A 22,539-nucleotide genomic window follows, 5' to 3' on the forward strand; every position below is an offset into this window, starting at 1 on the left:
CAAAAAACCTAATAGCATGATCCAATTTGTTCCACCAGGTGAAGATATTGCTTCCTGATCCCCCAAGAGGCAGTCAGATGTTCCCTGGATAAATTTTATCTATAAACATTAGTATCCATTTATATTAAGTGCATTTAGGAAAGAATCTAAGCCTTTTTTAAAGCAATTTACTGAACTGTCCAGAATTAGCTCTTGAGGGAGTCTATCCCACATTTTTACAGCTTTTACTGTGAAGAAACCTGTCAGTATTTGCAGATTAAATCTCTTTTCCTCCAGACATAGAGTGCCTCCTTTTCCTTTGTGATGACCTTAAAGTGAATACCTCTACACCAAGTTCACTATATGGACCATTTGTCCACATACTTGTCCACTTAACCAACATGTATTTATACATGTTGATCATATCCCCCCCTAATGTCCTCTTCTCAAGAGAGAATAAATTCAGTTCCTTTCCTCATAGCTGAGCTCCTCCATGCCTCTTATCATTTTGGTGGAATTTCTCTGTACTTTCTCTAGTCCCCTGAAATCTTTTTTGTGAATTGGTGCCCAAAACTGAACTGCATATTCCAGATGAGGTCTTACTAATGATTTGTACAGGGGTAAAATGATATAACTTTCTGGAGTCTATACCTCTCTTAGGCTGGCTGTACACTATACAATTCCTGGGCAGAAATTGGACAGGAAATTGTAAGAAAATTGTGTAGTGTATGCCAGCCCTAATACAAAAAAAGATTTTGCTCGCTTTGGAAACCGCAGCTTGGCATTGCATGCCATTATTAAGCTTATCTATCAGAACACCCAGATCCTTCTCCACCATTGATTCCCCCAGTTGTACTCCCCCTAGTATGTATGATGCATGCATATTCTTAGCCCCCAAGTGTATAACATTTATCTTTTATCAATATTAAACCTCATTGGCCACATAGTTGCCCAATTAAACAGAGCATTGAGGTTGGCTTGTAAATTGGACAACCTTAGACCATTCAGAGTATGAATCATTAACCACTGCTCTCTGGATACGATCTTTAAGCCAGTTTTCTATCCATTTATAAACTGATTTTTCCAAGCCTATAGACTTTACTTTACACATTAGCCGTGTGTGGGGAACGCTTTTGCAAAATCCAAGTATACCACGTCCATCACCACCCCTCTGTCCAAGGTTTTGCTCACCTCCTCATAAAAAGAAATCAGATGTTTGACAACTTCTGTCTTTCATGAATCCAAGCCTGTACACTTTCTTACACATTAGCCGTGTGTGGAGAACTGTGTCAAATGCTTTTGCAAAAGTATATTACCTCCACAGCCACTCCTTTTTGTCTAATGTTTTGCTTACCTCCTCATCAAAAGAAATCAGATTTGTTTGTCAACTTCTGTCTTTAACCATTTGCCGACTGCCTTATAGCAGAAATACTGCTACAGGGTGGCAGCAGTGCGCAAAATCACGTGTATATGCGTGATTTTGCATTTCCGGATAGTGGGCGCGTGCGAGCCCTACCCTACCTGCTCCGCCAATCACCGGGCCCTGCCCAGTAATTACTCGCCTGCGCCAGGTGATTTCCGAGGATCTCCGACAGAGAAAAGAACTGTTTTGTTTACTAGATTTGTCAGTTCGGGCACACTACTGTGGATGGCTGTGCACAGCATAGCCATCCGCAGCAGTGTAATTACAGTGAATCTCACACACCCCGCCCCCTAGTAAAACACTCCCAGCACACAGTTAACCCTTTGATCACCCCTCATGTTAACTTCTTCTTGCCCAGTGCCATTAGTAGTGTCAGTATTGGCAACAGCAACACTGTATTGGTGTCACTGGGGATGTCAGTAACACCAAGTCAGTTCTCCCCAGTGTCAGAATGTCCGCCGCAGTCCCGCTAAAAGTCGCTGATCGCCGCCATTACTAGTAAAATTAAAAATAAAAAAGAAATACCAGTGTATATATACCTCTATTTGTAAACGCTATAACTTTATGTAAACCAATTAATTTACACGTATTGGTATTTTGTTTGCAAAGACGTAGCAGAATACATTTTGGCGTAAATTTTATGACGAAATTTGATTTTTTAAATTTTCTTTTAATTTTACTGGACATGTTTAATAGCAAAAAGTCAAAAATTATTGTTTTTTTTCCCCTCAAAATTGTTAGTTTTTTTTTTATAGCTCAAAAAATAAAAACAGGCAATCAGATACCACCAAAATAAAGCCAATTAATGGGAAAAAAGGGCTTAAATTTAATTTGGGAGCAGCACTGCATGACCGTGCAATTTTCAGATAAAGTAACACATTGCCACAATGCACAAAATGGCCTGGTCAGGAAGGGGGGTAAATCTTCAGGAGGGCAAGTGGTTGATGAATCCATGCTCTGTTGCTTACAGTATTTTTTTCCAGCAAGAACTCTGGCACAATTTCTGGTACCATCAACAATTGTTTTTTGTGCATGTGAAAAATGTTCTTGCATTGGAAAAAAAGAAAAAACCTAATGCAATCACCACATGTAAGGACTAGTGAGCTGCCATACATTAAATTTTTGTTCTTGGGTTTAAATGTCCTTTTTATAGTGCATCTAAACCAAAACAATTGTAAGTGTTAACATATTCTCCCTCCAGGGGAAGTCAACCTTTGAGAGGAGATCTACTTGAACAACAAGGAAAAGATGAAAATCTGAATGACACCCTTTCCCTTTTCTTTCTTTCAATGGGGTGTTTTAATTAAAAAAAGGCTTTGTTTTACTATGTAAACCAACAACGGTTTGGCATAAAGGTGCCACATTGCAAATATTGATACATAGGAAAGGATATAAAAGATTGTGGGACATTTGAGGCATAACTCACAAAACTTAAAGGATCTACTTCTGATGGTTGGTAAGTTGTGAAGTGGGGCCTTCATGGATCAGACTTGTTTTTCCAGCTCATCCCACATCGATGGAAATGAGATCTGGAGAATTTGGAGGCTAGGTCACCACCTCAAACTTGTTGTGTTCCTCAAACCATTCTTAACCATTTTTACAGTGTGGAAGGGGGTATTGTCCTGCTAAAGGAGACCACTGCCATCAGGGAATACTGTTTTCATGAAGGGGTGTGCTTGGTCTGCAACAATATTTAGGTAGGTGGTACGTGTCAAGTAACATCCACATGAATGGCAGGACCCAAAGTTTCTCAGTAGAACTTTGTCTGAAGCTTTACACTGACTTGCCTTCTTCCCTTACTGAATCATGATGTCCTCTTTCCCAGGCAAGTAATACACATGCACCCGGCCATCCACATGATGTAAAAGAAAATGTGATTCGTCAAACCAGGACACCACCTTCCATTGCTCTGTGGTCCATATGCTATCATGTCCATTACGGGGCTTTTGGCTGTGGACACAGATCAGCATGGGGCTACGCAGCCAAATACACAGCAAACTGCGAAGCTCATTTTTTTTTCAGCTTTCAATACATCAACTTAACAGACAACATGTTTACTTGCTGCCAATATATCCTACTGGTTTTCAGATGCTCTTGTAATGTGCTAATCCGTGTTATTCACTTTACATTTCAGTGGTATTTAATGGTATGGCGATCTGTGTATATACCATAGTTTGTAGATCCTATAACTTTAACACGGTCTTCATAATATGTACTTTGTTTTTTACCAAAGGAATGTAATGGGATACTTTTTGGTAAACATTTATGATAAAAGGTTTTTGTTTTTTTAGATTATTTATGTGCAAAGTTTTATATCCAAAATGAAAGTTTTTAATAATTTTTGGTCTTCTCTTCCTTTACATAGTAAAACATAAAAGACCTAGTAGTTATCAAATGCCACCAAAAGAAGTTCAGTATCTAAAACAAAAAGAAATACAATTTTTTGAGTACAGTGTTGTGTGACTGTGTCAGCCAAAATATCACAGTGTTGAAAACTGAAAAATGGCCTCGATGGGAAGGGGGTTTAAGCGCTGTTAAACTTGAAACCAAAAATGTAATATAAGAAAACATTGATATAGCATTGCCTCTAGACCAACCTGTGTGAGTTATATAATCATCTAGGATAGGGAAGGATACAACGATACAACAGCAGCGCTATATTAATTGTTTCCTGTTTTCCCACATCCTTATAGGCTTGTTTTACGTGTAAGCAGCTGCCCATCCATAGTTACCATTGCGTGGATCCATTATTCACTTTTCAAAAATGTAATATATTGCAGTTTACCAGTAATTGGGTATGGTGGCTGCATTAGCTTTCTTTTGTTAGGCTGTTTTCCCTCTGTTTTCACCCGGTGATCTGACCCGTAACACACCTCCTGTATTTAGAGTGTCCCCACTCTGCATGATGAAACACGGGGCACCATTGGACAGCAGCATTATCAGTCTGAGGGGAGGGGAGTGTTAGACATACTAGCCGATTTAGTTACACTAGCAAATAGAAGCTGAACTCCAGATAATATCTTATGAGCAGTTACTGTAAGTGTTTTGTTCCTTATTATTATTATTTATTCCTTTTAGGATAAAGGTTTTACAGAGTACATGTTCACACTCACGGGTGTTGCTAAACTATATAGTCCTATAGTATCCATTTTCTTTTCCAAAAAGGTCTCATTTGTTTGTTTGGATGTAGTAAGACGAGAGTGATCACGTTCCTGATATGTTGCAGCATTGTGCATTAGGGCCTGGTAATGAAACAGCCCACCTGACATTGCTCTAATAAGTTTCCTTTTTTGAGAGATCTTGACTGTTAAATTGGATTGGAAATCACAAAGCTGCAGATGTCCACAGTTGAAAAGCTAGGTAACTTGTTGCACTATAATCTGCTTGGATTAAAAAATGGAAGTCCTGGACAGGTTTGTTGGATTACCTGTGAGACCCCTTTTACATGAGCATCAATGCATCTCTATGGAAAAATGGATGTAAACAGATGTTCATCAGTTCACATCCGCTCACATCCATTTTTTTTTTTTTAACTGATCAAAGCTCTATTTTTGTTCCATTAAAAAAAAAAGCTAATGGAATGGATGCAAAGGGAAGTAAATGGACAAAGGAGCCGTTTTTGTAGTGGATGTACAAAACTGATTTAAATGGAACTGAACTGATGAAACAAATGGCACTTCCTAAGTATTTCAAGGCTATTGGATCAACTTTAATAACTATAGTTGTTTTTGTTTTTTTTTGTTTTTTTTTACTTGGATTACTGGCAAATTGTTAAGGAAAATTGATGCAAGATTGTATTTGTATTGACAGGTACTGGTCATCATAATGGACACCATAAGAAAATTCATTTGTTTGAAAAACATCAGCCTATGGACAGTCAACATCTTTGCTGTTGTTTGCTTGCTGCCTATAGAAGCTGACATTATAGCGGTAAGTGAAGGAGTTTTAGTGAGCTTGTTAAACCACACTTTGAAAAAAACTTGGCCTTTTTTCATCCTGATGCCAATCCTAGTGTCATAGGTTTCCCCAATTACTATCTCTAATATTCTATTCATTGTATTCCTTTAAGCAAGATAAAGAGTACTTGAGATGTAGTAATAATTGGTTTAACAGTTCAAATGCCATTTTTTTATATAAATTCTTTCACATTCTATTAGAATTATCTTGTTAAAGCAGAACTTCTGTTTAAAAAATAAACTAAGGACATGTCCTTCACCTTCTTCATGGCTTCTTTGTAGGGGTGTTAAACTCTTTTGAATGGTTCATGGCTGTTCCCAGCAGTCGCTTAATACAACACTGGGGGACTAATTGTGTAATATAGTAGATAGACCATTCAGCACTCAAGAAGTGTGAAGTGAGTTTATTCCATGTGTGTATTTCAGTGCAAATGGTAGCAGCAACACTGAAATTTATACTTCAGTTTAAAACCTAATGTCTAGTACAGTTGTCTTTTTTTATATAATAATATAGCTGTTTTTCTCCAGCCCATTGTGTCATCCTTACCGTCATATATCCTGGACACAGGACATGTTGTAGAGTTATTACAATCTTATTTATGGGGCAAGAGTTATATTTGGGCCTCACTAGATGTGGTGTCGTTATACACTTCTATACCCCACAAAGTAGGTCTGACTGCATTATGTTCCTTCCTATCCAAAGATCCGGTTGTGTTCTAAGCAAGCTCAGTGTTTGGTTGACGACACCAGATTTTGTTTGGAACATAATTACTTAGTTGGGGGTTTCTACCTGTAGACCCACAGAACAGCTATGGGGGCAAATTTTGTTATGCTAACATCACCATGGGGTATTAGTAGGAGAGGTACGTCTGGAAAAACAACCATTTTGCCAAATACCTCTTCTTCTACGGCAGGTACAGCGATGACATTCTCATCATTGGGGGGGGAGGGGGGGGTGTACTCCAGACTACTTCTCTTACTTTACTTTTTATATTGCAATAATAACCCTTTACATTTACCTTTGTCATTGATCCAGAAAAACTTATTTTTCTCAATATAGAGCTTATGCATGATGGCTACAATATTGCCACTAGTAATCATTGCAAAACTACGACAGCGAGTTTAGTTTCTGACGCCAGTACTAAACCTCTATCAATCTCCCCCCAAAAAAAGAACAGGCCCTCCAGCAACAACTCTAATTCAATTAGGGTCATCATTAGCTTTAACAACAAAGTTAGAGCCATCACAGGGATTATTTGTAACCAGTGGAATATCTTAAAGTTGGATCCTAAACTAGGCCCATAATTACCAACAGACCCTACAGTTACATTTAGATGTGCTCGTACTTTAAAGAATATTCTTGCCCCAAGTAAAGTAACATCTTCCAAAGAACCACAGTTATCTGATCTTTTTTTGATAATAGAACAGGCATTTTTCAATCCCGAAAGAGTGGATGTCTAACATGCCACTTCATCCCCCATGGATGTTCTAGATTTTCAGACATCAAAAGAAATTAATTTGTTATTACTTGTTCCTCGGATTATGTTATTTATGTCCTCCGTAAAACTGTTATATTTTGGTCGCACTAAACGTACGCTACGTAAACGGGTCAGCAAGCATGACTGACTCATTACAGAAGGTGACGACCAACATAGCCTCAAGCACTCTGGCTTCTCTGTCCATCCATCAGTGTCCATTTGGCAGTTTTCTGCGCTTCACTGACGTTTACTTCCGGCATGCGCCTCTGTCATTTCCGGTGTGTGAGTTCCGGGGACATTTGAGGCAGCATCCTGCTCTGTGAGGGGTACCTTCTCACATTTGGTGACCCATCTTCCAGCAGAGCAGCCCACAGGATTCCTCTCCACCGCCTCCTGCACCCTGGTCCGGATACACCCGTTTCCTCCGCAGTAAGCCAATTTTATTGACCACATTCACACATTTTGGGCTATACCACTCACTTTTTCCTTCGTTTACATTGGACATATGACTACGAACAATGGTTTTAATTCCCTTCAAGTGGACAATAAAATCCTTCTTTTTTACTCTAGATAAGTGTCATCATCCTTGCTAATTTTTAATACTTTACTGGTCACTATTATTTTGGCTGTATACCAATAGTGCTCAGTATCAGCTACTGTTCTATTCACATATGTCTCCTATGGTTTATTGAGCAGCTGTGGTTATAGCCTTCACAAGCTACAAGACCTCATTTTTGGTTACTAGCGCCCAAGAAGTTTGTCAGTGTCTTTTTAAAATAAACTCACTAACCTCCTCATGAATGTAACCAACATAGTATATACCTTCACCCCAGCTTCTGCGTTCTTCTCTGTACAGCCCTGTCTGTTACCACTCAGCCTTTGCATTTGTAACTTCCCTCTGGCCTTCTGCCTGTGTGCATGCTCCCATTTATTAAAATCGAAGGTATATACTGACAATGGCCCTCAACCATCCAGAAGAATATTAGGCCATGCATAGAACAAAATAGGCATGACATGCGTTTTATCATGCAATACTAGATAGATAGATAGATAGAAAATATCCACGTATCTTCATCATCCATTTGTACAGCATCTCAGCTGCAAGTTACATTAAAGTGCTTCTGGTAAAGATCCACTATACGTAGGCAAGGGTTAGACATGAATAGCTTATAATTATTAAATCATATCTTAACAAAACCTCCCAAAGTAGAATGCCCTACACAAAGGGCATTCAGAAATACTTGTTTCTAAATTCAGCTCACACTGGCTGTCATTGGTTAATAGAAAAAGCTGCATAGATACCTACAAAACTTTCTTGGTGCTGTGGATAATTTTGGAATATCCATATATAAAGCAATCTCTTACCTATTTAAAATCCGCATTCAGTTTTTTTATATAGTTACATAGTTAGTCTGGCTGAAAAAAGACAAAAGTCCACCCAGTTCAATCATAGAAAAAAAAAGTTATAATCCTATATCCACAGTTGATCCAGAGGAAGGCAAAAAACCCCCAGCAAAACATGATCCAACTTGCTCCTGCTGGGAAAAAAAATTCCTTCCTGATCCCCCGAGAGGCAATCGGATATTCCCTGGTTCAACTTTACCTATAAATGTTAGTATCCAGTTATATTCTGCGTATCTAAGAAACAATCCAGGCCTTTTTTGAAGCAATCAATTGAGCTGGCCAGAACCAACTCTTGAGGGAGTCTATTCCACATTTTCACAGCTCTCACTGTGATGAACCCTTTCTGTGTTTGGAGATGAAATTTCTTTTCCTCCAGACATAAAGAGTGCCCCCTTGTCCTCTGTGATGACTTAAGGGTGAATAACTCTACACCGAGTTCACTATATGAACCACTGATGTATTTATACATGTTGATCATATCCCCCCTTATTCTCCTCTTCTCAAGAGAGAATAAATTCAGTTCCTCTAATCTTTCCTCATAACTGATCTCCTCCATGCCTCGTATCAGTTTAGTTGCCCTTCTCTGTACTTTCTCAAGTTCCGCAATGTTCTTTTTGTGAATTGGTGCCGAAAACTGAACTGCATATTCCAGATGAGGTGTAACTAATGATTTGTACAGGGGTAAAACGATCTCTCTCTCTCTCTCTCTCTCCCCCCCCCCCCCCCCCCCCCATACCTCTTTTTATACAAGAGAGAATTTTGCTCTCTTTAGAAACCACAGCTTGGCATTGCATGCCATTATTAAGCTTGTGATCTACCAGAACTCCCAGATCCTTCTCCACCATTTAATTCCCCCAATTGTACCCCTCCTAGTATGTATGATGCATATTCTTAGCCCCCCAAGTGCATAACCTTACATTTATGAACATTAAACATCATTTGCCACATAGTTGCCCAATTAAACAGTGCATTGAGGTCGGCTTGTAAGTTGAAGACATCCTCTAAGGACGTTATTCCACTGCACAGCTTGGTGTCATCTGCAAAGACTGAAATGGGATTTACAATCTCAGATCCTGTATCGTTTATAAATATATTAAAAAGTAAGGGTCCCAACACTGAACCCTGGGGTACACCACTGATGATGACCCTAGACCATTTAGAGTATGAATCATTAACCACTACTCCTTTTGAATATAATCTTTTAGCCAATTTTCTATCCATTTACATACTGATTTTTCCTAGTCTGTAGACTTTACCTTACACATTAGCCGTGTGTGGGGAACTGTGTCAAACGCTTTTGCAAAATCCAAGTATACAACATCCACCGCCACCCCTTTGTCCAAGGTCTTTCTCACCCCCTCATAAAAGAAATCTGATTTGTCTGACAACTTCTGTCTGTCGTGAATCCATGCTGTCTGTTGCTTAAAATATTTTTTTCCAGCAAGAACTCATCTATGTGGTCTTTTATTAAACTCTCCAGTATCTTCCCAACTATAGAAGTTAAACTAACAGGTCTATAATTACATGGTAAAGATTTTGACCCCTTTTTAAATATTGGCACCACATTGGCCTTACGCCAATCCAGTGGTACTATGCCAGGCATTACATTTCTAAAAATGAGAAACAATGGCTTTGAAATGACAGATCTCAATTTCTTAAGGACCCGTGGGTATATGCTATCCGGTCCAGGTGCTTTATTCACCTTTTATACTGTCTAAATATTTTTGGATCATATCAATTGTGAGCCAATGTGGATCATCTGGAGTTGTGTCAATACCCTGCCCATTATGGACAAGAGCTCCCCCATATAACTGTGCATTTGTGCTTCGTTTTAGTATGCTTCAGACAATGACACCCGTACATTTGAGGACCTTCCAGCAAGGTTTGGCTACAGACTTCCCAGTGATGGCTTAAAGGTAAGTGGATGTAAACAGGATATATAGTATGTTTTGGTTGAGCACATATTTTGAGTTGTTGACGTTTTAACTTGAGAGCCTGTTCACATATATGCGCATTGGATGAGGTTTGAACCGCATCCAATCTGCATAACATGTGAAATAACATTGCTTCCAATGGTGCCTGTTCACATATGTCCGGTGCACTGGCAGTGCGGATTCAGTGCGGATTGAAAAAGAGTCATGTCCGGTTTCTGAGCAGTCTGTAATCCGCACCTGAACCGAAACCGTCTCATTGACTTCTATGGGAACTGCTTCTGAATCACACGTCATGAGTTTGTGAACATGATTTGAGGCCACTTTTATCTCCTGATCCTGATGTAAACCTGACCTGAACTGCTGTGCAACTACTTTGTCAATTCGCTGTGAAAATGGAGCTTCAATTCGCACCGCACATTTGTAAATCCACACTAAAGTAGAATAACACTAGAGGGATTTCTTATTGGCTAAGTGCACTTATTCTGGCGCTCTATTGACCACTTTTATAATTAAAGCTGTATTAAACCCAAGATCAAAATTGGAATACTTTGTGGCTTACCAATTATTAGATGTGGTGGCTGCGTTAGTTTTAATTGTTTAGGATTTTCCCTCCGTTTTTCACCTGATGATTTGGCCGGTAACACACCTCCTGCATTAGAGTGCCTCCACTCTGGATGAAGGAGCACAGGGGGCTCATTACAGCAGCATCGCCAGTCCTGGGGGGAGGGAAGTATTAGATGTACTAGCAGGTTTAGATGCACTAACAAAGGGAAGCCAAACTCTAGCTAACACTTAAAAAAGTATTTGATACTGTAGTTTTATTTCATAATGGAACATAGCTTTCCATGTGTTCCTTACTGAACTTTACAAGATAAACCGAATACTTAAATGTGGCACAAAAATCATTATGGTGTGTGTGTGTGTATATAGATGGATAGATAGATAGATAGATATTACCATAGCACAGTGTATGTGTAATCAAAACCTTTTTACTTTATTGTACATTCTAGTTCACAGGCTCTTAGTCTTAGACCATATGCAGCAACGTCAGATGATTGGACACTTGCAGACCAAGCTGACTGGACAGCCCTAGCACAACTCCTCATGTTCCCAGCAAGCCTCAGTTTTTTGCTACTGTCCCTAAGTAAATGGACATCTTCTCTATGCTCTAAGAGAAGCAAACCCTTTTATTGTTTTTCTTCAAGACTCCACTATCAAGATTCCTAGCTTACTGTGTAACTCCTTGAATGAGCCTTGGGGCTAAGCTGTAATGTTGTTGCATCTGGGTCCTGTGCTATATGCTCATGTAGGCACATATTGCAATGCAGTGATTTAGATGCCGGGTGCTATATGGGTCTAGAACCTGTCTATGAAGACTCCTTGGGCTTTATGCCTTCCAGAAGGTCAAAGACTGTTTGCATGGGTGTATTAGTTTTCCACTAGTACCTTTTTAATAGTGCATGGTCGGTCCCCTGCAGGGGCCCTCAAGTTACTAGGGCTTACCCTATCCTTTGGAGCCTGCACCCTCCCCTTCAGTATTGTTGAGACAGGGTGAACTGCAGGGCTTCATGTAACAGAGATTTTTTTACTGGCATTGGCACAGTTTTCCTTCTGTCACATGTATTTATGACATGGCTGTAAAACATTTTAAATTTGTCACACAGCCTAATGGCAGGGATGTAATGCACTCATTTAATGTGTCGTGCACCCCCTATGACCTCTGCGCCTCTTCTAGCCTGTGCATGAGTTCTTGTTACTGATGTCTTGCCCCAAAGCTGTAAAATGCATGCACCTCTCCTCTCTCTCTTGCTTATAAGGCGACACACCTGCTGGCTCCTTGCAAGGCTTGCGCCCCATTTCCCAGCTTCTGCCTTCAGGATCTGGTCAAAAATGGCCATTAATCTCTCTTCCTCTGCAGCTGGTCCATGAGTAATACTTGCTGGTACTGTCTCACTTACCATTTGGATATGATGGCCAAATGATAGTTAACTCATCCTGCTCTGTATATGTTTGTGAGTTATCCTTGCAGGTATTGGCTCACTTGTATACTGTTGTATTGTGGTTTAAGCTGACTTGGTCACAAATGGAAATTAACCCTTTCTGCTCTGCAGTCAGTCTGTGAGTGACCCTTGCTGGGACTGTTTGACTTGCATAATATTGTATGGCGGTGTACAGTGACCCAGTCAGGAATAGCCTTTAACCCTTTCTGCTGTGCCATTGATCCACGAGTAATACTTGTGGGTGCTGTACCGCATGTAAAAAAGTTTTTTGCAATTTTTTTTTTTTCAAAGTTCCAGAGTCAGTAGTACTTTAGCGCAGAGGCAGACAGTAGTACTTTGGCATATACTACCTCTATATGCATGTCTAATGACAATGTGATCCTATGAATATGACAAATGTGCATTCCTACGATCGTGCAATGAGTGAAGGGAAATTACTCATTCAGGACGTAGAATACAATTCCTAACTGTTCTCCACAATGAAAAAGAAAGTAATTGCTCTCCTTGTTCCAGAAAGAGAGGTCCATCTTATGTTCTGTCCCATAGCCCAAACAGTTATTGAGGTAAAAACCTCCTTGACTAAGTTACAGAAAAAACCCCCACCAAAAAACACCATAGTTTTAACCCTTCCTGCTCTATGTAACATTACAAGAAATGTTTGCCTGTAGTTCATTTTAAAGTGTTACTTAACCCCTGACCTTGCATTCACTATATCTGGTCTCCCACAGTATACAGAAATGCAAATATTTTAGTAAATATAAACTGCTAAATACCTTTTCTCATTAGCAGTTAGAGCAGTCTTCTGACTTCTGTTAGTGTCCAGCAGAGCACTGGTTAAAGCTTGTAGGAGGAGTTTTCATTCTCCCCTGACTGTTCTATGAGGCTACAGGACCCCTGACCCTCTATCTGGACAGTGCTGATTGGCCCTGTGCTGATCACATGCACTCTCCCAAGAAAAAAAAAAACTCTAGCAACACACACCAAACTAAGCATGTGGAGCTTGCCCCCAAGGCTCTGTTCTATCAGCAGATGGATTGGGGACAGTAGAAGGGGAAGATCAGAGAAGACCGACTCAAACAGGATTTTTTTTTTTTTTTTCGTATAGAGGCGGCAATAGTCTTTAATGTAAAAAGGTTGTCTCTATGTTTTATGAAACCAGAAGAAATGAGGATTTTAGCACTTCTGGTTTCATTACTGGCTTGTACAGCATGTGATCAAACCAATCTCATATAGATCAGATGCTTTTGCAGGCAGAGGAGAAACCACTCAAGAATTAGATATTTTTCTTGATGGCTATAGAAACTTAGTCTTTCCCAATGTGGTCTATAGCTAAGGGAAAAAAAGTGTTTTTTTTTTTGTTGTTGTTTGTCAACTACATCGATTTGCAAACCCCAACAGTACAATATGCTGTGTGCTCCTAGTATACATAATGAGTGTGCATAGGTAGCACCTTGCTTTTCATATTTTATCAAATCAATGACATTTAGTGAGTCACTTGTACAGCAACAAATGTATTATTGGCTCTAACTAGCAGTGGATTTCATGACATCACTGTTTATATCCCAGATGATTCACTTGTGATATTATCTTTTTAAAGCTGGCGTGGATTTTTTTTTTTTCTTGTAATTATCTCTTTTACTATGTTGAGGGCTTGGCACTCATGTAGTAGATAACGTTCCAGGTGTTGCTGACCCTGCACTAATTTGCTCTAATTTTTCATTAATAACTCATTAGCTTTTTCACATTTCCCCCCCCCCCCCCCCCCCCAGTTTACTACTACTTTAAGGTAGTGCAATCCATGATCACTGCCCCAGGGTTTGTTTCATGGTGGCTCTTTTCACTTCCTCCTATGAAGTCACCCTTGTAAGCAGGGACTAGAGTTGTGTCTCTCCCCACTGTGTGCGTCAATAGAAACACACAGCCCTGTAGCCTAGGATGGCAAGGCTATATCCATATTCACCAACAATTACAGATATCAGATACATACAAGATTTTATACATAGTTAAATACAAGAGTATTCAACTATACATGACCACTACTACCTCCACCCGCAATCATTCTGCCAAATACCAGATCTATTGAACACAGGCCAGGCGTATTAAGCCATGGTGGCCAAAGTTTTACAAATTTTATAAGGACATGCCTTATGCTGATAAATATAACGCTCCATTGTGGGGGTATGCTCTATTTTCAGCAATGTATAGGTTTGTGGGCTTGAAACAATGGTATAGAAGCATCTTCTTTTATTGGTTCCTGCACCATTAGGGTGTCTCATATACATTGTTTTGGATCTACCACCCCTGTCCTGTAAGTATGTAGTTTGGAGCAATGTCTGAGTAGGTGTATTAGACCACCATGACCTCTGCTGTATCTGCCATACAGAGAGTCATTTATTTACCCCCATTTTAAATCGTTTGGAGGGAGTATTGTGTGGCCGTAAAAGAATAATTGAGAATGATGTTGTGTAATATTAAGGGTGCATTGTTGGATGGTCTGCAGGGCCACTTCCCACTGGTCATCTTCCATGTCATTTTACCACATTTGAAAGGTAATCTTTGAGAAAAACTACCAATAGCATGGCGTAGCAACGGGATATAAAACTTTTGGAAGTGTCCGTACTGTGCATAAAATAAAAATCAAGGTGGGATACAGCAAACTTTTCCATGCTGAGCCCTGGACTTGTACTGCACGCTGAAGCTGCGGGTACAGAAAATACATATGCCGTGGGAGAAAGGAATTTTGTGAATAGTTTGGGGAAGGAGAGGAGTGATCCTCCTGTAAATACGTCATGCAGGTGTGCGACTCTGTAGGCTATCCATTTAGTGCCATATTGTAGTTTAGGCTAATTTTGTGTATGTGTTCTTGTGCCATATGGGACTGTAAGAAGTGAAGCCTGACACCTATTCGAGCTGCTTAGCCATTTTCATGTCTTTTGCAAAAACGTAAATGTTGGAAGAAGCTTATTAGATTTGCTAAACAGGGACTCCAACCCTGAGGAAATATAGTAATATAATCTAATTCTAGTGTGCCAGAATCACCGGTTTGGGACAGACCTCTAGCCACATGTTGTAGCTGAGTGGCTAAGTAGTGCAACCATGGATTACAAATTTAAAGTGCAGCGCTAGAAATTTAAATGTGACACAATAAAAAGTGATCATAAAGTCCCAATTGTGGTGACCTAGGGTAACAATGCACACTAACCAGAAGTGCACATAAATAGTGCAGTGTAGTAAGGATGGAGTTCAAAAAGTAGTCATCAGCATGGAGAGGGTAGATGTATTCCCTTGATCAATGAAGGTCCACACGATGATACAGAGCTAGGCAGAAGAAATCCACTAGATGGCAGAAAATAATCACGGCTCCACCAAAGAAAACTCTGCTCCTCCACTGCACATCAACGATATCTGAGAAAAAAGATGCTCCCTGTGGACATTGGTGGGCCCTAGACCATCTTCTCTTCATCCCCTGATCCATGTCTGCTCCCCACATGCCTGGAGTTCAGTCTTGTGTAAGACATTGTGAATTGCCTCCTGCTGCAGTGCTGTTCCTGATCCCTTTCACATGTGTGTTCGTCTGTGCACAGGCGAACACACATGTGAAAGGGATCAGGAACAGCACTGCAGCAAGGAGGTAATTCACAATGTCTTACACAAGACTGAACTCCAGGCATGTGGGGAGCAGACATGGATCAGGGGATGAAGAGAAGATGGTCTAGGGCCCACCAATGTCCACAGGGAGCATCTTTTTTCTCTGATATCGTTGATGTGCAGTGGAGGAGCAGTGTTTTCTTTGGTGGAGCCGTGATTATTTTCTGCCATCTAGTGGATTTCTTCTGCCTAGCTCTGTATCATCGTGTGGACCTTCATTGATCAAGGGAATACATCTACCCTCTCCATGCTGATGACTACTTTTTGAACTCCATCCTTACTACACTGCACTATTTATGTGCACTTCTGGTTAGTGTGCATTGTTACCCTAGGTCACCACAATTGGGACTTTTTTATGATCACTTTTTATTGTGTCACATTTAAATTTCTAGCGCTGCACTTTAAATTTTATTTTCATGTGAGGATTTTTTGGTTATCCTGTGTGCTTCAGCTGCTTGTCTATTGAAGGCGCTCACTTTTTTGCTCTCTGTTTTAACCATGGATTACGTCAAGCCAACCCTCTATCATCCTTGGGATGTTGCAGTTGCTCTTACCAGTCTGAGAGAAAAAAAAAACCTATGGCTTCCGGTAAGGAAGCATCAATAAGGTATCATTAGTCTAAAACAAACAGGAAAATAGTGGCTCATAAAAATATAAGGGGGGGGGATAACTACCTGCGTGGAATATGCAATGAGTGTGCTAGGGCAGCTTATAGTATGAAATATTACATATTCATGATCAAAGACAGTAATTTCTACACATTGTTCTGTGCAATCAGACTTACAGTCAGGTCCATAAATATTGGGACATCGACACAATTCTAACATTTGTGGCTCTATACACCACCACAATGGATTTGAAATGAAACAAACAAGATGTGCTTTAACTGCAGACTGTCCGCTTTAATTTGAGGGTATTTACATCCAAATCAGGTGAACAGTGTAGGAATTACAACAGTTTGCATATGTGCCTCCCACTTGTTAAGGGACCAAAAGTAATGGGACAGAATAATAATCATGAATCAAACTTTCACTTTTTAATACTTGGTTGCAAATCCTTTGCAGTCAATTACAGCCTGAAGTCTGGAACGCATAGACATCACCAGACGCTGGGTTTCATCCCTGGTGATGCTCTGCCAGGCCTCTAATGCAACTGTCTTCAGTTCCTGCTTGTTCTTGGGGCATTTCGCCTTCCGTTTTGTCTTCAGCAAGTGAAATGCATGCTCAATCAGATTCAGGTCTGGTGATTGACTTGGCCATTGCATAAGATTCCACTTCTTTCCCTTAAAAAACTCTTTGGTTGCTTTTGCAGTATGCTTTGGGTCATTGTCCATCTGCACTGTGAAGCGGCGTCCAATGAGTTGTGAAGCATTTGGCTGAATATGAGCAGATAATATTGCCCAAAACACTTCAGAATTCATCCTGCTGCTTTTGTCAGCAGTCACATCATCAATAAATACAAGAGAACCAGTTCCATTGGCAGCCATACATGCCCACGCCATGACACTACCACCACCATGCTTCACTGATGAGGTGGTATGCTTAGGATCATGAACAGTTCCTTTTCTTCTCCATACTCTTCTCTTCCCATCACTCTGGTACAAGTTGATCTTGGTCTCATGTGTCCATAGGATGTTGTTCCAGAACTGTGAAGGCTTTTTTAGATGTCGTTTGGCAAACTCTAATCTGGCCTTCCTATTTTTGAGGCTCACCAATGGTTTACATCTTGTGGTGAACCCTCTGTATTCACTCTGGTGAAGTCTTCTATTGATTGTTGACTTTGACACACATACACCTACCTCCTGGAGAGTGTTCTTGATGTGGCCAACTGTTGTGAAGGGTGTTTTCTTCACCAGGGAAAGAATTCTTCGGTCACCCACCACAGGTGTTTTCCGTGGTCTTCCGGGTCTTTTGGTGTTGCAGAGCTCACCAGTGCGTTCCTTCTTTTTAAGAATGTTCCAAACAGTTGTTTTGGCCATGCCTAATATTTTTGCTATCTCTCTGATGGGTTTGTTTTGTTTTTTCAGCATAATGATGGCTTGGTTCACTGATAGTGACAGCTCTTTGGATCTCATCTTGAGAGTTGACAGCAACAGATTCCAAATGCAAATAGCACACTTGAAATGAAGTCTGGACCTTTTATCTGCTCATTGTAATTGGGATAATGAGGGAATAACACACACCTGGCCATGGAACAGCTGAGAAGCCAATTGTCCCATTACTTTTGGTCCCTTAACAAGTGGGAAGCACATATTCAAACTGTTGTAATTCCTACACCGTTCACCTGATTTGGATGTAAATACCCTCAGATTAAAGCTGACAGTCTGCAGGTAAAGCACATCTTGTTTGTTTCATTTCAAATCCATTGTGGTGGTGTATAGAGCCAACAATGTTAGAATTGTGTCGATGTCCCAATATTTATGGACCTGACTGTATAAGACTGAGCAGGGGTTAGGGGCATTTTGCTTGCAGTGCCTGTTGAGGATTGCAAATCAACTGAATGAAACAAATTAAATGAGGTCTATGATCACAGCATACACTTTAATTATATAACATCAGCATTGTAATAGCAATAAAAACACTACGTATTTGACAATTTAATATAAGCTTACTTAAAATATAATCTACTTTCATGTTGTAAGTTCTACCTATCTGTTGGCCATTTCCTTCCACAACTTCCTGCATTCCCTGCATGCTTTGCAGTTTCTGCTCTGCTATTTGCTTTTAATTTCTAAGGACTACATATCCTATGGTATCTCGGTGCCTGCAAGTAGTGATTCTTGTACTGACTTCGCCTCAGCAACTCCTCTCAGCTCCTCTGTAGTTCAGAAGGCAGGCTTTTTAAAATGTGTGACACAGCAGTGCATTATGTAAGGGCATAGGGAACACAGGCCACAGACTTCAAGGAAGTAAATGTGTGGGGAATCATCAAAGTAAGTTTACGAACTTCATGTTTGCTCAAGTTAAAGTAGTTGTAAAGGTAAAATGTTTTTAACCTTAATGCATTCTCTGCATTAAGGTAGAAAACCTATCAATAATAGCTACCCCCACCCCACCCCCTCTCCTCGCTCTCACAGGTTTGGCTGAGAGCAGCGGGAACCATTGTCTCCTGCTGCTGTCAGTCAAAATCAATGAGCGCGGGGGGGGGGGGGGGGGGTGCCGAGCCTGGCCGTGTATCTGAATACACACAAACAAAGAGCTCTGAGGAAGAAGGCTTGTCCTTCGAAACGTGTCAGCTGTACTGAGTGGCTTCCTCCATGATGGGATTCGCATTTGCATCTTGCCTTTAAAGTCCCTTTGAGGACTGACATGCCTGTTTTTATTCGCTGTTTGTGAGTACCATTCTTTTATTTAATAAATTTTGGTTACTGAGGTAATGCGCAAGGTTGGTGCACTTCTTTTTTCTTTTTTGTTCTTCCTCACAGTTCTGTTTGGGCTTCCCCAGCCTTGGTGTGGAGCTGCACGACCTTAACTATTTCGGTGGTCCCCTCCTTGCTTTTTTGGAGTCTGATTCCATCTACTTACCACCGGTCTGGGTCCCGGAGCGCAGGAGATATCGCATTTGGTTCCTATGGGACATGTTCACAGCTACCTTTTTTTTTTTGAGCAGCTGCGTTTTTGGAAAGGGTCAGGGACGTTTTTAATTGCAAAATGTTGTGTGTTTGGTTCTACAGACTTCAATGGAGACGCTGCAGAAAACGCATGTAGTGTGTGTAGCTTTCACACGTTTTGTGTTTTAACTTTTTTTTCTTTGCTGTGCAGGTCAAAAACGCAAAACGCTTAGGAAAAAAGCGTCAAAAACACACGTGCAAATACGCACTGCAGGACAATACAAATTGCATTGTTGTGAAACAGGCCTGAAATGCATTGAAAACACAGCAAAAACGTACATGTTGCGTTTTTGATGCGTTCTGCTTTAACCGCTGGCCTACTGGACACTTATACCCCCTTCCTGCTCAGGCTAATTTTCAGTTTTCAGCACTGTCGTACTTTGACAATTGTGCGGTCATGCAACACTGTACCCATATGACATTTCTTTGATACAAATGGAGCTTTCTTTTGGTGGTATTTAATCGCCGCTGGGTGTTTCATTTTTTGCGCTATAAACAAAAAAAAAACCTACAAAATTTAAAAAGAGTTTTTCTTTGTTTCTATTATAAAATTCTGCAAACAGGTAATTTTTCTCTACTGATGTGTGTTGATGAGGCTGCACTGATAGGCGGCATTGATAGGTGGCACTGATGAGCTGGCACTGATGGGTGGCACTGCTAGACAGCACAGGTCGGTGGCACTGATGGGCACAGGTCGGTGGCACTGATGGGTACAGGTGGGTGGCATTGCTGGGCACTGATCATCATTGCCGATCCCTTCACTGACAATTGCCGGTTCTCAGCAATACTTTCCTCGTGCTGTGACAGCATGAGGAAAGTGCAGCCAATAACCTGCAACTGCATTTACCAGTGATCTACTGTGTATTGGATATAGCTGATCACGTCATGATTGGCCATTTACCGTATCCCATGATCAGCTGTGTCTGCAGGACACAGCGATCACTGGCAGCGTCAGGTGCACGCTGCTGGGGGCGTGTTCTGGAATTACGTCCATGGACGTTGTCCCAGAACCAGACAACTGTGCTGTAGCCATCCTTCGGCTATAGCACAGTTGGGATCTGGTTAACCTGCCCAGCAACATTCAAAAACACATAAAAAATATGTCCAAAATGCTCTGCATAACAAAACTCAAACTGCATTGGTGTGCACCAGGCCTGAAATGCATTGAAAACCCATCAAAAACCCACACATGTTGCATTTTGATGCGTTTTTTGAGTTACATGACCTATGAATAACGCAACGTGGTAAAATCACACGTTTTCAGCCGCCATTATCAGCACATTTTTTCCTATCACCAAAATGCTGATTAACACTATTTTACATTTCAGCCGCTGGTATATCGGTGCAACCCTAATTTTACCATAGACATGCTTAAACTTTTGCCATATCACAACTTTATTTGTTGTGAAACATTTCCATCTGTATAATATTAAGCATATCTTTTTTTGTATGATTCTCTTAAAACACACATACCTTGGGAGGAGAGTGGTGGTAATGCTGTAAAACATTTCTGTCTATATAAGAGTAATCACAACTTTGGTTTATTATTCTCTTAAACACACATACCTGGGAGTGGAGGTTTTTAGGTTAACATCTCTTCTGGGATTGTAAGCAAAGTACCAGATCACACCTCCCTTCTCACAGTCCTCCTTAAAATAACACCATGGGGTCTCCAGGATTTTGTATCCCCCCATTTGACAGGACTTGGGCCTGGCAACAAGTTTCTAAATCCTTTTCTTTCTGAAAAGGACAGATGTTGAATCACCCACACAATGGATGCTTTGATGTGGTGTTATCACAAAATGTCTGTGTTTTAGGATTGTTTTTTTTTAATATAGTAATGTTTAAATTTATATATGTTAACGCTAGGTCTTCCTCTGTTCAGACACCCATTGGCTTGTTTCTTTTGGGGACATACGGCAATGTATCTTGTGGGCTTGGGTACCAGTATGTGGGAGTCTCATCCTTCTCTGGATCTTGCTTTACATTACAGGACAAGTGGTAAGAAGGTATGGCTCTGTGTTGCTTCACTTTACATTGGCCACAGCATGGGAAGCAAAGCTCAGGAATCCTGCCAATGCCATACTATAGTCATAAGGAGACTGTGACCTAGCGTACACGTTTACTATGCTGTGACAAAATTGCTTCAGTCTTAAACTGAAAATTGCCTAATATTCCAGTAGTTTTTATTAAGCAATCTTAACTGGTGTCTTTAGTACGTGCCTTGTTACTGAGCTGTAGTGGGGGGTCAAATGTTGGTCAATGTGCTTCCTTATAATTAGTGTCAGCTGCTCCACTGGATCTGACTGAACATCTGACCAAGTGCAAGAACAGATGTTATCAAACCCTTCTGGCTATTATCTCTGAGCCAAACTCTATTCAAAACCTACCTTTATTTTGTTTGTTTTTGACAGTCATGTTTATATTGCTATAAGTCTACATCGAGGAGATTTCCTCTTCCTGTCCTTGTGACACTAGGTTACGAATAAGAGTATGCGGGTGTCAGTGGAACAGGAGCATACAGAGAACTGAATGCTTGATGTGGTTACAGCTTAGATGTCCCCACTTGACCGAAACACCAAATATGTTCATGGATAAATTGTAAACACTGCAACAATTTACATGTAAAATCTTTGCTTTCTTTATCGTACATCACGGGACACAGAGCAGGCCATAATAATTACTATGTGGGTTATATGCCACCTATAGGTGAATGGATACTGGCTGACCAATCAAACAGGAAGTCCTCCCCCATATAACCCCTCCTACACAAGAAGTACTCAGTCTTTTCGTCGGTGTCTGTAAGGTGGATGTTCACTGAACATGTGCTGCATATGCTCTGTGAAGCATACCGGGAAGCCTGGAGTGACTTGGAACCTGAGGATGAAGATGCAGTAGAGGATCTTATAGAGGGAAGAGGAGACTTTTGTTTCTTGCAGAAATCTGGGAAGAGCTGATCTAGGACAAGTGGGTCACTGCTACAATTGTTCAGGGGTACAAACTGGAGTTTTGGGGAATTCCTCTTCCCCGTTTCTTAAGGTCCAATGTATCCACAAATCCATTGAGAAGTAATTCTTTGTTTCAGACACTTGACTGGCGGTTGTCCC

At 40.6% G+C, this 22,539-nt stretch overlaps 1 protein-coding gene across 2 annotated transcripts in view; it reads left to right on the forward strand.

Moving 5' to 3' along the window:
• Positions 1-22,539, forward strand: part of RNF13 (ring finger protein 13) — a 138,182-nt gene that overhangs the window by 35,301 nt on the left and 80,342 nt on the right. For both annotated transcript variants that reach the window (XM_089672587.1, XM_089672586.1), the window contains exons 2-3: positions 5,213-5,332; positions 10,076-10,156. In XM_089672587.1, coding sequence (XP_089528713.1) covers positions 5,228-5,332; positions 10,076-10,156 — 186 coding nt within the window. In that variant the 5' untranslated portion in view covers positions 5,213-5,227. The remainder of the gene's footprint in view (positions 1-5,212; positions 5,333-10,075; positions 10,157-22,539) is intronic.

Source organism: Staurois parvus, unplaced genomic scaffold (genome assembly GCF_062004578.1).
Source record: "Staurois parvus isolate SC_StPar_1 unplaced genomic scaffold, SC_StPar_1.0 ptg000131l, whole genome shotgun sequence".
NCBI lineage: Eukaryota > Metazoa > Chordata > Amphibia > Anura > Ranidae > Staurois > Staurois parvus.